The sequence below is a fragment of the Terrapene carolina genome, unplaced genomic scaffold (genome assembly GCF_002925995.2).
Source record: "Terrapene carolina triunguis isolate 2854851 unplaced genomic scaffold, T_m_triunguis-2.0 Scaffold58, whole genome shotgun sequence".
Taxonomy (NCBI): domain Eukaryota; kingdom Metazoa; phylum Chordata; order Testudines; family Emydidae; genus Terrapene; species Terrapene triunguis.
In genome coordinates, this window is record NW_020664409.1 from 105,025,024 (window position 1) to 105,041,135 (window position 16,112).

At 40.3% G+C, this 16,112-nt stretch overlaps 1 protein-coding gene across 1 annotated transcript in view; it reads right to left on the reverse strand.

Moving 5' to 3' along the window:
* The window catches only part of TRAPPC9 (trafficking protein particle complex 9), an 848,931-nt gene that overhangs the window by 743,359 nt on the left and 89,460 nt on the right, over positions 1-16,112 (reverse strand). Inside the window, exon 12 of the mRNA XM_026646706.1 lies at positions 4,698-4,783. Coding sequence (XP_026502491.1) covers positions 4,698-4,783 — 86 coding nt within the window. The remainder of the gene's footprint in view (positions 1-4,697; positions 4,784-16,112) is intronic.

The window sequence follows — 16,112 nt, forward strand, 5'->3', positions numbered from 1 at the left end:
ATTGAGACTCCACTATATTCCTAGGTATGTAGTCTCAGTGTTTAATTACCCTCCCTGTTAAAAACCCATGCCTTATTTCTATTCTGAATTTGTCTAGCTTCTAGGCTTTCAGACATATTAAGCTGAAAGCAAAAACATCCTTGAGGATATATGTTAGAGAAACAGACAAAGATGCAAGATTGGATGGGTGGAATCAGGTCAGGAGTGGAGGCACATTTATGTATTATCAGATTAAAGGTGGCAGAGATAAGGGAAAGGATGTAGGAGCAAGAAGACCAGGTGAAAGACAAAGCCCGGCAGGATCCCAAGTTCTAGGCTGTTGGGAAATGAGGAACAGAAGGATTTAAAAGAATATGTGACGACGGAACAGGAGAGTGTGGGAAAGGAGAAGAGAAATCATGCACACTGATGGGACTGAAGGATAACGGAAGGGGAACAGGTGGGTAATACTGAAGAGATAAAGTGATTGTCAGAAAAAGGGAAAGGCAAATGAAACGTCAGACGAGTAGCATTTAGTGAAAACAAGGTTGAATGAGTGGCCCTTTTAATAAGTGGAAGTGTTGATTCAGAGTTTAAGGTCAAACAAGGAGGGAGGCTAAGCACTAGACAGCACATCAATACAGCAGTTGGCCAGGATGAAGGAGAGAGAATGATTGTTATGAGAAGGAGAATCAGGTGTCAAATCAGACTAAGATGGATGGGAAGGAGTCAGGTGAACTGTAGATTACCACCCAAATACATATATTAATAAACCGAAAAGCATAAAATTTATATTAAACCATAAACTTTTAGTTTATCAAATAGCAAGACCAAGAAATGTATATTTGATTCTTGTCATAATATGCAAACTTTTGGATCACAAAAATGCACGTACAATACCAGAGCACATTTGAGCAACTGAATCAAAATTTATTTTGTACTGATAAGACTACAGAAGTTCACAACAGTATCCCTCAATAAAGCACTATACATATTTTTAGAACACTGACTACGGAATTAAAAATAACTGAAGTTATGAATTTGTGTGATTTGAATGTCTGCTTTCCTCAGGGATGACAATAAAAATGAAACCCAAAAGGATTTCAACAAATAATGATTTTTTATGATGTGTAGCCAATGATTTTAGTTTATTGCTCATTTATTTTGTGGTTATGATTAACATATGTCATATATAATCATATGTTAAATAGAGTTAAATTGTAGGATTATAGAACTATAAAATTGATCATAGTTAGAAAGGATAATTATGCATTAGATAGCTAAGTAAGTAGGGCTGAAATGTAAGGCCTACAGGCTGAGGCCTGTAAGGTTTTAGCTTAGCTATTTTAGGCCTTGGAGATAAGAAATGCTGATGCAAGTAAGCGACCAAAGAATAACCCAATGCCCTAAGATTATGGGGAAAGATGTACCAATGAGTGATATTGTGAAAAATTAATAGTAAAAGTAATTCTTTGCTTACAAGATACCTGGGTAATCACATTTTTCTAACACATGCCCTAACCGCAAAGTGGACTATGTGCAGAAATGCTAATGAGGTATAGTCAGAACTACATTATAAAAGAAGGTGCCCAGAGTGGGAAAATTGAGCTCCCTAAAGGAAACTCCAGGAAAAAACATCCCTCTATTTATGATCAATCCAAGAGAGACCCATCTAACCCTAACACTATTGTTAAGGATGTGAGTATAACTATATTTGTAACTTGTGCATAGGTCTGTATAGAATTTCTTTATGCTTGGATAATCATAACTGATTGTAACTTTAATAAAACTTGTAAAACAGATAGACCTTGTACTTGTGAACATATATGTGTGGTCACTACACTTGACCTTTGTGTGTTCCTAAAGACTCTAAATCTAAAGTAAGCAATGAAGGTGACTTTCACTCTGTTAAGTTTGAAATGGTAGCCACCAGAGCTGAACCCACAGTAGTATAATACCATATTACAAAATTTACTTTAAATAAAATAAAAGGCTACAGACACTAATAACCGTATCTACAGTAGCACAAACTATTACAATTAGTGTGTGCATAGCACGTAAGTACTGATTAGAAGCATCTATACAAGTAAATGTACATTCATAGTTCACAACTATCTGTGAAAGTATGTTTACCCTGATTAAACAGTTCTATTAACAAGTAATTACAGTTCCAAAGATGTTGTCATGTCATGAACAAGTTGCACATTAATTATATAGACTGTAAACCAGGTTTTTAGTTGAAAGGGTTCCTAAAGATATACAATCATTTTATGAAATATAATTAAATAAAAAAACGGAGTCAACGTAATTTGGACTCTCATCTTTCCTTTTTTTGTTTGTGTATGTTAGATAGAATCCTGTTAAAGCAGCTAGCATGGCAAGCTATGAGTTTTATTATATTAAAAAAAATGTGACCTCTAGTGGCTGGAAAGATGTTTTAATAATTATGCTATGCCATGTCATATGGTTGTGTATATCATCATCTTACTAGCCACTTCAGTGGACATAGTGAAATACTAGATGACTGTAATGATCAGAAAAAAAACAAAAGTTAAGAAAAGAAATACAGCATTACAATGATACAACTAGTAATATAAGTCCTGTGGGAGACTGGAGCTAGCAGTTGAAGTTTATATTAAAAATCACAGCTCCTCAGCATTTAATAACTTGATGTTTCTCAGGTTAAAAAGTTTGGTGGAGGTGAATATGTAACAAAATAAATCAGAACACCACTGATAAATCTGCCTTTTGGTATTATGTGGGCGAAAGCTATACAAATCATTAGCTTCTGAGCAAGCACAGCAATTACTTTTCATATCATGCATAGACAATAACTCTCCTTCTGCGTGAATGGCACATAAGCAATGCAAATGCATGGAGACAAGATAAAGACAAAACTTATGCAAGTCTACAAAGCTGACTTTAGGCTTTTGGATAGGTAAAAACAAACAACAAGAAAAACAATTAATGAAAATATACAGAAAAGATGTTACAAGAAAGGGCAAAGCAGGGTTACCTCAATGTCAACCTTATTTTTCAACCTAATTTTTTTCTTTTTGTAATTTGGAAAATGAAAGAAACGAATATCCCAGAACTTTGCATTTTCTTGCTTGTAAGAGTTTCTGATGGGGGATAGGGGACACTTACCCAACCTTAATTTATTTCAAAATTAGCCTTTGTTAATCGATTATATGTACTGTGGTTTATATTATTATTATTATTATTATTAATATGTATTACAGTAATGCCTGGGGCCTCAATCACATATAATTGGGCTAGGCACTGATCACAACAACAAAAGGACATTGTGTACTCCAAATTGCTCACAATCTAGATAATATCGGTTTGTCAAGTGGAGTCCTTGAGATCCTCGGATGAAATTTTTAAATATGGTAACTCCTCACTTAACCTCATCGCAGTTATTAGGTGGCTGATCTATTAGAGAACATACTCCTTTAAAGTCCTGCAATGTTCCCTTAGAATGCTGTTTGGCTCCCTCAGCCCAGTGTTCCTGCCGGGGAGCGCCAGGCAAGCGGGCAAAACAGGGCAAGCCCCTGCGCCCCGACCCCGCTCCCCGGCTGGAGCGCCGGGCAGGCAGAATGGGGCAAGCCCCTGCACTCCGACCCCACTCCCCCGCTGAAACGCCCAGCAGGCAGAATGGGGCAAGCCACTGCACCCCGACCCCACTATGCCCCTGCCTCAACCAAGCTTAACAATCAATCATTGGTGAGTACAGTATTAAACCGTTTAAAATTATTTAAAACTTATACTGTGTGTATATTATATAAATAATGTCTTTTGTCTGGCGAAAAAATTTCCCTCAAACCTAAACCCCCCTATTTACATTAATTCTTATGGGGAAACTGGATTCGCTTAAGGTTGCATTTTTCAAGAACATAACTAGGACTTTAAGTGAGGAGTTACTATAGTCCCTCCTCCTCTTCACCATCTATGGCTTCTTCCCCTGCGTTTCTCCCACTCTTTGTACCTTAGATGTGTGTGGTGGGGGTTAATCTCTTATCAAGCTAGGGAGGGTGTCAAAAGTTGAGGAAGCCTTGTTCATTGTGGTCATGTGGATGGGGAATTCTTAGGCCAGTTTGAAACCAGGACAGAGATGAGAAGAGGTAGAGTACACAGCAGCATAGCAAGCTGAAGATGTGCCCTGATAATTCTGACAATCATTCCCTGGGCTAAGATGCCTATGAGTTCAGGGTCTGGTTTATTCAGTCCAGGTTATTATACATCAGTAATTGTAAAGCATCCATGCACTCTGAATGGCAAAGAATTTCATTTCACTGTCATAATAATTCATAGATTCTAAGACCATTGTGATCATCTAGTTCAACCTCCTGTAAAGTACAATCCAAAGAACTTCCCCAAAATAATTCCTAGAGCATATCTTTTAAAAGAAATCCAATCTTGATTTAAAAATTGTCAGTGAAGGAGAATCCACCACGACTCTTGGTAAATTGTTCCAGTGGTTAATTACTCACTGTTTAAAATGTACGCCTTATTTCTAGTATCAGTTGTCTAGTACAGAAGGTGAGAAGGGCTAAATGAGGCAATGATGTTATATGACTGAGAATTTCTCTATCGGTTTAATACAGTTTTAACTGTTTGCTTTACATAAAAACAATACTGGAAAATTGAACGGTGCAGAATTGAAAAAAATATTGTCACAAAATAATGATAAAAGAACAATTTGAAAAGATGCATACCATGTTTTCTACTCTGAGTTCAAAAGGCATAGGATTGTACACCATCAGCTGAACTTCACATACATCTCCTTGGACCCACTGGAAGTCTGTAAAAAATAAATTTCACATTTAAAACCGGAAGTGACTACCACTGTTGTACCATAACAGCAGTGCTAACTGCTGCTGACATATTGCTACGGAGATGTTAGTACTCAGAGCTATCCGTACAGTCAAATGCAAATTCCCAGATAACCTCCACAACCCAATTTCCTGCTGAAGTATGCACCTTTCCAGACTATTGTACCCCTTTCAAGAGTCTGATTTGTCTTGCGCACCCCCACGTTTCAGCTCACTTAAAAACTATTTGCTTACAAAATTAGACATAAAAATACAGAAGTGTCATAGCACACTATTACTGAAAAATTGCTTATTTTCTCATTTTTACAATATAATTCTAAAATAAATCAATTGGAATATAAATATTGAACTTACATTTCAGTGTATAGTATATAGAGCAGCATAAACATGTCATTGTCTATATGAAATTTTAGTTTGTACTGACTTTGCTAGTGCTTTTTATGTAGCTTGTTGTAAAACTAGGCAAATATCGAGATGAGTTGACGTACCCCCGGAAGACCTCTGCGTACCCCCAGGGGTACATATACCCCTGGTTGAGAACCACTGTGTTAGGAGACTGGAAGTGCAAAGTCTAGAGGTGAATTGGTTACCTTAATGAGCTGGGGAATGTACAAACAAAATAAATGGCAGCTCTTGCCCCAAAGAGCTTAATCCTATGAGGTACTAAGTACTCTGGCAACAATCCAGAAAAGCACTTAAGCACATGCTTAACTTTAAACACTTGAGAAGTCCCACTGACTTCTGTGGTGACTACTTACATGGGTAAGTGCCTTTCTGGATCTGGGCCAGAGTGCTCAGCACCTCATGGAATCAAGTACCAGAATGCAACAGGATGGTAAGGCGTGAACACAACATAGGGAAAGAATGAGGAAAGAGTAGCAGTAATAGGAACACAAGTTTTCATGTACATGAGCTGAATATGATTTGGCAGCTTCATTTATTTAAAAAAAAAATAAGAGGACCAGTGACACTGATAAATCAATCACTAACAGGAGACCAGATTAACCATTAGTTGAGGACCTCATGCACTCCCTTTTAATTCTCTCCAGGAAAGAGCAGGTAACTTGGGAGCTCTTTCTTGAGGGTGGCAAGGAAGACTCTAGGTAAGTATACCATATCAAGTACAGAGACATAAGTGGAGACATACCAACATTACAAACTAAATTCATTCAATTTTAGAAGTATAAACAAGCATGAGGATTAAGGGAAAAGGTGGAGGAATACCATTACTGCTAATTGGTAGATGCTTATCACAAAGGTCTCACTATAGTAGTAGTTGGAATACAGTGATTCTGGTTGCAACTTTTAAAATATTTCAGTGCTCTGGCTTTCTCCATATTTTAACATACTTTTTAGTACCTCCTTGCCAGGACAATATTAGTAAGTTCACTGCATAAATCAAGACTTGTTGTTTAATATGAAACTAATTCACATGCTGAAATTGGCTGTACTTTAATTACACATTCACAACCATTTACTGTCTGATTACATTTTCTTAGTAGTATTACAGAAGGCTTAAGGGAGAGGTTTTCAATGCAAATGTTTAACTCCAATAAATGCTAGTAGGAATTAAGGACATGCACTGTGAGAAGAATATAACCTCTTAAAAAACATGAAACCTGCAAATGAAAACTATCAGACAAATTGCTGATTGAATGAAGAATATTATTTATACACCATAATTTGTGATTTTTTTGTTAGTGCCCAAAATGAAGTAGACCCTTTCCAATTACATCAAGAGGTCGTTACTCATACACAGAGGATAGACTAAAAATGAATTCATTACAGCCAAACAGTAATTTTTATGCTATTTATAAATCAAATACACTACAACCCTCACAAAATCTGGAAGGGTGAGTTACCGGCACAACAACATGCTGAGATGTCAATACTTGATCATTCCAAGACTCTCTCAAAGCAAAGACACTCAAATGATGGATTTCAATTCTGTAAGTAACTACTGAAAACAAGAAACCTATTGTAAGCTATCCTATGCAGATCAGTCATCTATTTGGCCTTATTATTAGCAAAGTATATTAGAAACAGCTGTGGACTTGGGATCCAGAAAGGAAAAGGTAATGATTGTACAAATCTATTATTAACTCAAAGAAATTTCAATTTTTCTGTTTAGTACCACTATTTATTATTTGTATTATGGCAGGACCTAGACATCCCAACTAGATCATAGCTTCACTGGGCTTGATGCTGTACAAACATCAGTAGAGATAGTCCATGCCCCAAATTGCTTAGTCTAATTTAAGACAAGGCTAAACAAGTAACAAAAAATAAGAAGAAATGGGGGAGAGAGGATAACTGTAACATTAACAAAGAAGTGAGGTGATAGAAGCTAGCATTTTCAAATATTTTCATAGTGTAGACATTACAATTCTTTCATAGACCATATCTTCATTCATTCACAATTGCAAAGACCATTTCTACTCAGGACTGCAACTACATAAATTATATACATAGATATTAGAAAAGGATTTCATATATTTTAATTGTATAAATGAAATTTTGCAACTAGAAAGGAGGAAAGTCAACATCGTATGACTAGTCAACTTGCCATAAAGTACTTGTGAAGTGCTCCACATCCCTTAATTTGAAAACATTAGGTCAAACATTAGGCCCATCTGTCGCCCTGACATTTCATCTCGGGAGGTATGCTGCCTGCCGGGAGCCCGTATCCGAGACGTTACGGAGGCATTGTCGAGGATTATCCAGCCCTCTGACTACTACCCCATGCTACTCATCCATGTGGGCACAAATGATACTGCGCGGTGTGACACTGAGCGGATCAAGAGTGACTACAGGGCTCTGGGAGTACGGGTGAAGGAGTTTGGAGCGCAGGTGGTATTCTCTTCGATTCTTCCTGTCAAAGGTAGGGGCCCGGGCAGAGACAGATGCATCATGGAGGTGAATGTCTGGCTGCGAAGATGGTGTCGCCAGGAGGGCTTTGGCTTCCTAGACCACGGGATGCTATTTGAGGAAGGACTGCTAGGCAGAGATGGTGTTCACCTTTCGAGGAGGGGAAAGACCCTATTTGGACACAGACTGGCTAACCTAGTGAGGAGGGCTTTAAACTAGGTTCGACGGGGACAGGTGAGCAAAGCCCGCAGGTAAGTGGGGAACATGGAGACCTGGGAGATGGGTCGGAGACGAGAGGGAGTGTGGGCTATATTGGCAGAGAGAAAGGAGGGTCAGGACAAAACCGGGAGGAAAGATCAAACCAGTATCTTAGATGCCTATATACAAATGCGAGAAGTATGGGTAATAAGCAGGAAGAACTGGAAGTGCTAATAAATAAATACAACTATGACATTGTTGGCATCACTGAAACTTGGTGGGATAATACACATGATTGGAATGTTGGTGTGGATGGATACAGCTTGCTCAGGAAGGATAGACAGGGGAAAAAGGGAGGAGGTGTTGCCTTATATATTAAAAATGTACACACTTGGACTGAGGTAGAGATGGACATAGGAGACGGAAGTGTTGAGAGTCTCTGGGTTAGGCTAAAAGGGGTAAAAAACAAGGGTGATGTCATGCTAGGAGTCTACTACAGGCCACCTAACCAGGTGGAAGAGGTGGATGAGGCTTTTTTTAAACAACTAACAAAATCATCCAAAGCCCAAGATTTGGTGGTGATGGGGGACTTCAACTATCCGGATATATGTTGGGAAAATAACACAGCGGGGCACAGACTATCCAACAAATTCTTGGACTGCATTGCAGACAACTTTTTATTTCAGAAGGTTGAAAAAGCTACTAGGGGTGAAGCTGTTCTAGACTTGATTTTAACAAATAGGGAGGAACTCGTTGAGAATTTGAAAGTAGAAGGCAGCTTGGGTGAAAGTGATCATGAAATCATAGAGTTTGCAATTCTAAGGAAGGGTAGAAGGGAGAACAGCAAAATAGAGACAATGGATTTCAGGAAGGCGGATTTTGGTAAGCTCAGAGAGCTGATAGGTAAGGTCCCATGGGAATCAAGACTGAGGGGAAAAACAACTGAGGAGAGCTGGCAGTTTTTCAAAGGGACACTATTAAGGGCCCAAAAGCAAGCTATTCCGCTGGTTAGGAAAGATAGAAAATGTGGCAAAAGACCACCTTGGCTTAACCACGAGATCTTGCATGATCTAAAAAATAAAAAGGAGTCATATAAAAAATGGAAACTAGGACAGATTACAAAGGATGAATATAGGCAAACAACACAGGAATGCAGGGGCAAGATTAGAAAGGCAAAGGCACAAAATGAGCTCAAACTAGCTAAGGGAATAAAGGGGAACAAGAAGACTTTTTATCAATACATTAGAAGCAAGAGGAAGACCAAAGACAGGGTAGGCCCACTGCTTAGTGAAGAGGGAGAAACAGTAACAGGAAACTTGGAAATGGCAGAGATGCTTAATGACTTCTTTGTTTCGGTCTTCACCGAGAAGTCTGAAGGAATGCCTAACCTAGTGAATGCTAATGGGAAGGGGGTAGGTTTAGCAGATAAAATAAAAAAAGAACAAGTTAAAAATCACTTAGAAAAGTTAGATGCCTGCAAGTCACCAGGGCCTGATGAAATGCATCCTAGAATACTCAAGGAGCTAATAGAGGAGGTATCTGAGCCTCTAGCTATTATCTTTGGAAAATCATGGGAGACGGGAGAGATTCCAGAAGACTGGAAAAGGGCAAATATAGTGCCCATCTATAAAAAGGGAAATAAAAACAACCCAGGAAACTACAGACCAGTTAGTTTAACTTCTGTGCCAGGGAAGATAATGGAGCAAGTAATTAAGGAAATCATCTGCAAACACTTGGAAGGTGGTAAGGTGATAGGGAACAGCCAGCATGGATTTGTAAAGAACAAATCATGTCAAACCAATCTGATAGCTTTCTTCGATAGGATAACGAGTCTTGTGGATAAGGGAGAAGCTGTGGATGTGGTATACCTAGACTTTAGTAAGGCATTTGATACGGTCTCGCATGATATTCTTATCGACAAACTAGGCAAATACAATTTAGATGGGGCTACTATAAGGTGGGTGCATAACTGGCTGGATAACCGTACTCAGAGAGTTGTTATTAATGGTTCCCAATCCTGCTGGAAAGGCATAACGAGTGGGGTTCCGCAGGGGTCTGTTTTGGGACCGGCTCTGTTCAATATCTTCATTAACGACTTAGATATTGGTATAGAAAGTACGATTATTAAGTTTGCGGATGATACCAAACTGGGAGGGATTGCAACTGCTTTGGAGGACAGGGTCATAATTCAAAATGATCTGGACAAATTGGAGAAATGGTCTGAGTTAAACAGGATGAAGTTTAACAAAGACAAATGCAAAGTGCTCCACTTAGGAAGAAAAAATCAGTTTCACACATACAGAATGGGAAGAGACTGTCTAGGAAGGAGTACGGCAGAAAGGGATCTAGGGGTTATAGTGGACCACAAGCTAAATATGAGTCAACAGTGTGATGCTGTTGCAAAAAAAGCAAACGTGATTCTGGGATGTATTAACAGGTGTGTTGTGAGCAAGACACGAGAAGTCATTCTTCCGCTCTACTCTGCTCTGGTTAGGCCTCAGCTGGAGTATTGTGTCCAGTTCTGGGCACCGCATTTCAAGAAAGATGTGGAGAAATTGGAAAGGGTCCAGAGAAGAGCAACAAGAATGATTAAAGGTCTTGAGAACATGACCTATGAAGCAAGGCTGAAAGAATTGGGTTTGTTTAGTTTGGAAAAGAGAAGACTGAGAGGGGACATGATAGCAGTTTTCAGGTATCTAAAAGGGTGTCATAAGGGGGAGGGAGAAAACTTGTTCACCTTAGCCTCTGAGGATAGAACAAGAAGCAATGGGCTTAAACTGCAGCAAGGGAGGTCTAGGTTGGACATTAGGAAAAAGTTCCTAACTGTCAGGGTGGTTAAACACTGGAATAAATTGCCTAGGGAGGTTGTGGAATCTCCATCTCTGGAGATATTTAAGAGTAGGTTAGATAAATGTCTATCAGGGATGGTCTAAACAGTATTTGGTCCTGCCATGCGGGCAGGGGACTGGACTCGATGACCTCTCGAGGTCCCTTCCAGTCCTAGAATCTATGAATCTATGAATCTATAAACATGTGTATAGTTTAATGGTTCTGAATCAACTTTGAAAGTTTTAAAATACCTTATCAAACAAACTCCTGTGCTGCCTTAACATTCACCTCCTTTCCAACCTTCATCCTTCCCTGAAAAAACAAATCCGTGGCTCACTTCCAATTATTTTTATATTTCTCCCTTCTATATAGAACATATACCAAAATACTTCCCTATGTAGCATTATCATTTTTTTTTAACATAGAAAAATATAAACTGTCCTCATTCCTCTCTCAAACAATAAACTCTTTCCCTGAAAAAAGAAAAAGCCCATTCCTGCTGTATGCCTAGCCAACACAAGGGCTTCTACCACTCTCTTTGTTGCTGCCCAGTGCAGGGGTGGGTCCTTGCCAGTGTGAGCTTCAATAGGACAGAAACGTCAATGAACAATTATGGTGTATATGCTCTAAGGTCATGTTGTCCAGGACTGTAATGGTACTGCCAGGGCCTGCCCATACCTAACCCTCTATTAGTTTTCCCATTTTCTCACTCATCCCCCATGAGAGAGGCAATTGTCCAGCTCCACAAACAGTGCACTGAGGTCCAAAATTGCAGACATCCTTAGGATTCCTGAGACAGTAAAGGGAAACCTGCTGGTGCTGCTGGAAGCAGATGGGGTGGTGAAGCCATGTGACACCAAATTCCTGGCTCCATGGAAGGTTAGGAGCAGAGGGGTCTTGGCTACCTCCATTTCCTACCTCTTAGTGATCCTGGCAGGCCCAGCTGACAAAATCATCCTTCCTGGAGCCTTTTTAAAGGGCCAATCCACATGACAAAACTTTGGGGAGGGATTTAGCCCATATTGCACTGTTGGAAGGAGAAGGGGTAGCTGGAGCCACATATTCTCAAAAATACTAGCTTTGCAGGGAGAAGTTTTGGGATTCATCTAGCCCCTGCCACTTACTAACAGCCACTACTAATGGTATCCTAATCAAATAAAATTATGAAACGTTATTAGGTGGTTCCTTCTGGGGATATATTGTACATTCTTACTTCTGTAGATGCTAAGCCAGTATTTTATAACACTAATCACTTTAACTGGGTCACAAAAATCTCTGGTTTTAGTTCTCATAACAACCATGATACTAAAGCTATTTAATAGGGCTATAATAATCCAATGTAATATTTAAACTATAATCAATTCCAAAAAAGCTTATCAGCTTATGAGAGCTAACGAGCTGTAAGCAGTTTCTTAATACTCTTCTCAAGGGCTCCATTTCCCTTTGGGTTTTCACTAATACTTGACTTCCTTCGCTATAATGATGATTTATTCAATTATACACTAGGACTCATCTGCAAAGTAATACAAATAATCCTGGTTCATTACCTTGTAACAACTTCAAGAAGCTACCAGTTGTTTAGAATATCACAAGAACTATCCAGTGAGAATAAATTGTTGATTATTTTTTTCTACCTATAGTTAGGTAAATTAAACATATTTCTTCAAAGTACTGGCTTTTGTCATTGCTTGAAAGAAATACCTTGAATATCTTGCAGGATATTTAAGACATGATCAAGAAGCAGTGGCGGAACCCACAAGGCAGAACAGGGGGCGGTCATCCTCCAAACACTCTTTAAATGTATGTATGGTGCCTTTTCAAGCATATTTCTCAATTGAAAAATTACCACCAATGGCCCATCCCCTCCCCAACTTAATTAGAAAACCTGGCTTCGCTAATGGCTTTGTTCCTCGTATGCACTGAATTAAAAAGAATTAAGACCAATAATGTAGAAGTAATTTGAAAAATAGGTATACTTTACAATGCGTATACTGAAGAAGGTTTGAGCTTTCAAAGGTCACAACCAGCCTGAATATCCCCTTAAACTGGATCACAGAATGACTAGAGAAACCAATGTGTGCGGTCTTAAATGTCTCTTGGGTACACTGGATCCTTAAATATAACAAAACCAAAACAAAACAAAAACTATTTTACTACTGACTCCAAGAATACTCTCCATTATCCTCAGAGAATAATGTTGAGCTCACACAGCTTCTCTGATGGATTTGTTAAGGAATGAGAATAGCAGTTATATTAAACAAGTTTGGCAAAACTCCTCAAAAAGTGAAGATTTTTATCAATGAAAATCTAACTGAAAAATGCACATTGTCTAGAAGGTGAGAGGCAGACCAGTTGAGTCTCTGGTAAAGATAAAAGGGGCAAAAAATATGGGTGATGTTATGTTATGAGTCCACTATAGACCACCAAATCAGGAAGAGGAGGAGGAAGCATTTCTAGAACCAACAGCAAATATGCAAAACACAAGACCAGAGCCATCCCTTGGGTACGGCGAATCGGGGCAACAGGCCCAGGCCCCATGCTTTTGGAGGCCCCACAGGTGGGAAGGTGAGGCGGGAGGCGAGCGGCGTGAGGAGGTGAATGGGAAGGCAAGCAGCAGGCGGGGTGAAGAGGTGAATGGGGAGACAAGTGGCAGGTGGGCGGGGGGCAGGGAGGAGCCCCCGTGACACGCTGTACCTCGGGGGAACACCCTACACCCCCATGTTCGTCTTTATAAAATGATTGTGTGGTATCCAATGTAAAATTTGTCATGTTGGGTATCTTCAGAAGGCTCATAATGCACTGAGCATGGTTGTTATAGTGATGTTATAGTAATTGTTACAGTCATGTTATAGGTTATAATTTCATGTATATAGTAACGAGACTGAAAACGTATCCTCATGGCTTAAAGCAAGCCCATGCAAAAACTCTCCAAGAACAGAGAGCCAATTCACACCTCATCAGGGCACGGATGAGACAAACCCAGCCCAGTCTCACAGGAACAATGGACGCTGGCTTAGGCAGCACCAAAGAATCTGTTAGACCCTTGAGGGAGTCACCCCCTTCATTTGGGCAGTTTGGGACTGTGATGAGGTAATGCTCACCTGACTCTCAGGGGCGGGGGGGCAAAGCCAAGAGGAAAGAAAGGACACGATAAAAGGGAGAGACATTTATCCATGCTCTCTCTCTTCCACCTACATCTACAGACACCACCACCACCACCAAGCAACTGAACCGCTGATCAAAGGGGAGAGCCTGGCTGAAGAGCCAGCCTGTGGTGAGAAGCATTTAAGTTTGTAAGGACATTGAAAGTGTTAAGATCAGCTTAGAATGCATTTTGCTTTTATTTCATTTGACCAAATCTGACTTGTTATGCTTTGACTTATAATGACTTAAATCTACCTTTATAGTTAATAAATCAGTTTGTTTATTCTACCTGAAGCAGTGCATTTGGTTTGCAGTGTGTCAAGCTCCGCTGGGGAGAACAGCCTGGTACACATCAATTTCTTTTAAAAATTGACAAACTCATATAAGCTTGCAGCGTCCAGTGAGAATAACTGGACACTGCAAGACAGAGCTTTCTAGGATTGTTTCTGTAACCGGAGATATTGGTTAGTGTCATTTGCTTGCAAGTAGCTGGGAGCAGCTTACATGCGGGAGGTTGTGCGTGAACAGCCCGGGAGTGGGGGTTCTCACAGCAGAGCAGGGTAAGGCTGACTCCCAGAGTCAAGGATTGAAGTGGCCTAGCAGATCACTGGTCCAGACAACACAAGAGGGGAATGTCACGCCACCCTACTGGAACCTCCTGCTCCCCCCAGTGCTGCCTCCCTGCCAGCAGGCCCTGACAGTAAGTGCATCCTCCTCCCTCTCAGTGCATACCACCGGATGCGTATCAGCTGTTTCACAGCATCAGGAGGCGCTGGGAGGAAAGGGGGAGGAGCAAGGGCGCAGCACACTTGGGCGAGGGGGCAGAACTGGGTGGGGGCAGAAAGAGGTGGGACAGGGTGGGGCCTTGGGGAAAGGGGTGCAGTGGGAACAGGGCCTACGCAGAGCCAGAGGGGGAGCACCCCCCAGCATATAGGTGCCGAGTTTCTAATGTCTCAGGCCCAGCACACCCCTAGGGACAGTCCTGCACAAGACTTTGTACTCATGGGGGACTTTAACTACCCAGACTCTGTTACAAAAGTAATACAGCCAATCACAACATTTTCAATCCATTGCTAATTGTGATGGGTTGGATCACAGAAACCCTCTTGGGAGCTGCCACCTGATGTGCCCAGACTACTTCTATCCCTGTTTTCCTTGCCAGCTCAGGACTCCAGCACTCTGTCTTGCTGCGCCAGACACTCCCTCCCATCTGCTCCAACAAAGAGCCAGGGTCTGAATTACTTGCCCCAAAGCTGCAGGTTTACCTGAAAGCAGCTAACAGAAGTGTTCCTGTCTTTAACACTCAGATGCCCAACTCCCAAGGAGGTCTAAACCCAAATAAATCCGTTTTACCCCGTATAAAGCTTATACAGGATAAACACAAATTGTTCACCCTCTATAACACTGATAGAGAGATATGCACAGTTGTTTGCTCCCCGAGGTATTAATACATACTTTGAGTTAATTAATAAGTAAAAAGTTTGTCATTCTAGTTTATTTATCATGTTTCTTTTTTACCTTAGAAAAATTAGGACTATCCATTCTGAACTTCCGTGGAGGACTTCTTTCAGGTCATTAGAGGCTGTCTCCACACTATGATTGTGTTACAAAAGTTATCCACCATTGCAGCTTCACAGGTAGTAGGAATGGTGGGAGCCCGAAAATCCGGCAGCCATTCAGCATGGTACTCTGAGCTCTCAGTCTTAACTGATTCTTTACCAAAAGACGTTCTTTTAAACATAGGTGTATGCAGTGTTGTAGCCACGTTGGTCCCAGGATATTAGAGACACAAGGTGGATGAGGTAATTTTTTTTGGACCAACTTCTGTTGGTGAGAGGGTCTCGCTTTCAAGCTTACACAGCTAAAATGAAGAACCGCTCTGTGTAAGCTCAAAAACTTGTCTCTCACCAACAGAAGTTGGTCCAATAAAAGGTATTACCTCACCCACTTTGTCTCTCTAATATCTGGGACCAACAGAGCTTCAACAACACTATATACAACAATGGAAGATGTCGAAATTTGCCATCTGAAAAGGAAACTCCACAACATGAAGAAAAAGGAAGCAAAACAACAGCTACATCTACTCCCTAAGCAAATGCAAGAAACAAAACACCATCCTATGACAATCTGTACATTTATGTTCACCCCTTTTAGAGGATTATGGTAAATCTTGTACAACGTATGCCTTGTGCAGTTTCATTTTAAAACTCATGATTTGCTCATCATTCTCCTGGTAAAATATGTGTGACAACATTGTAC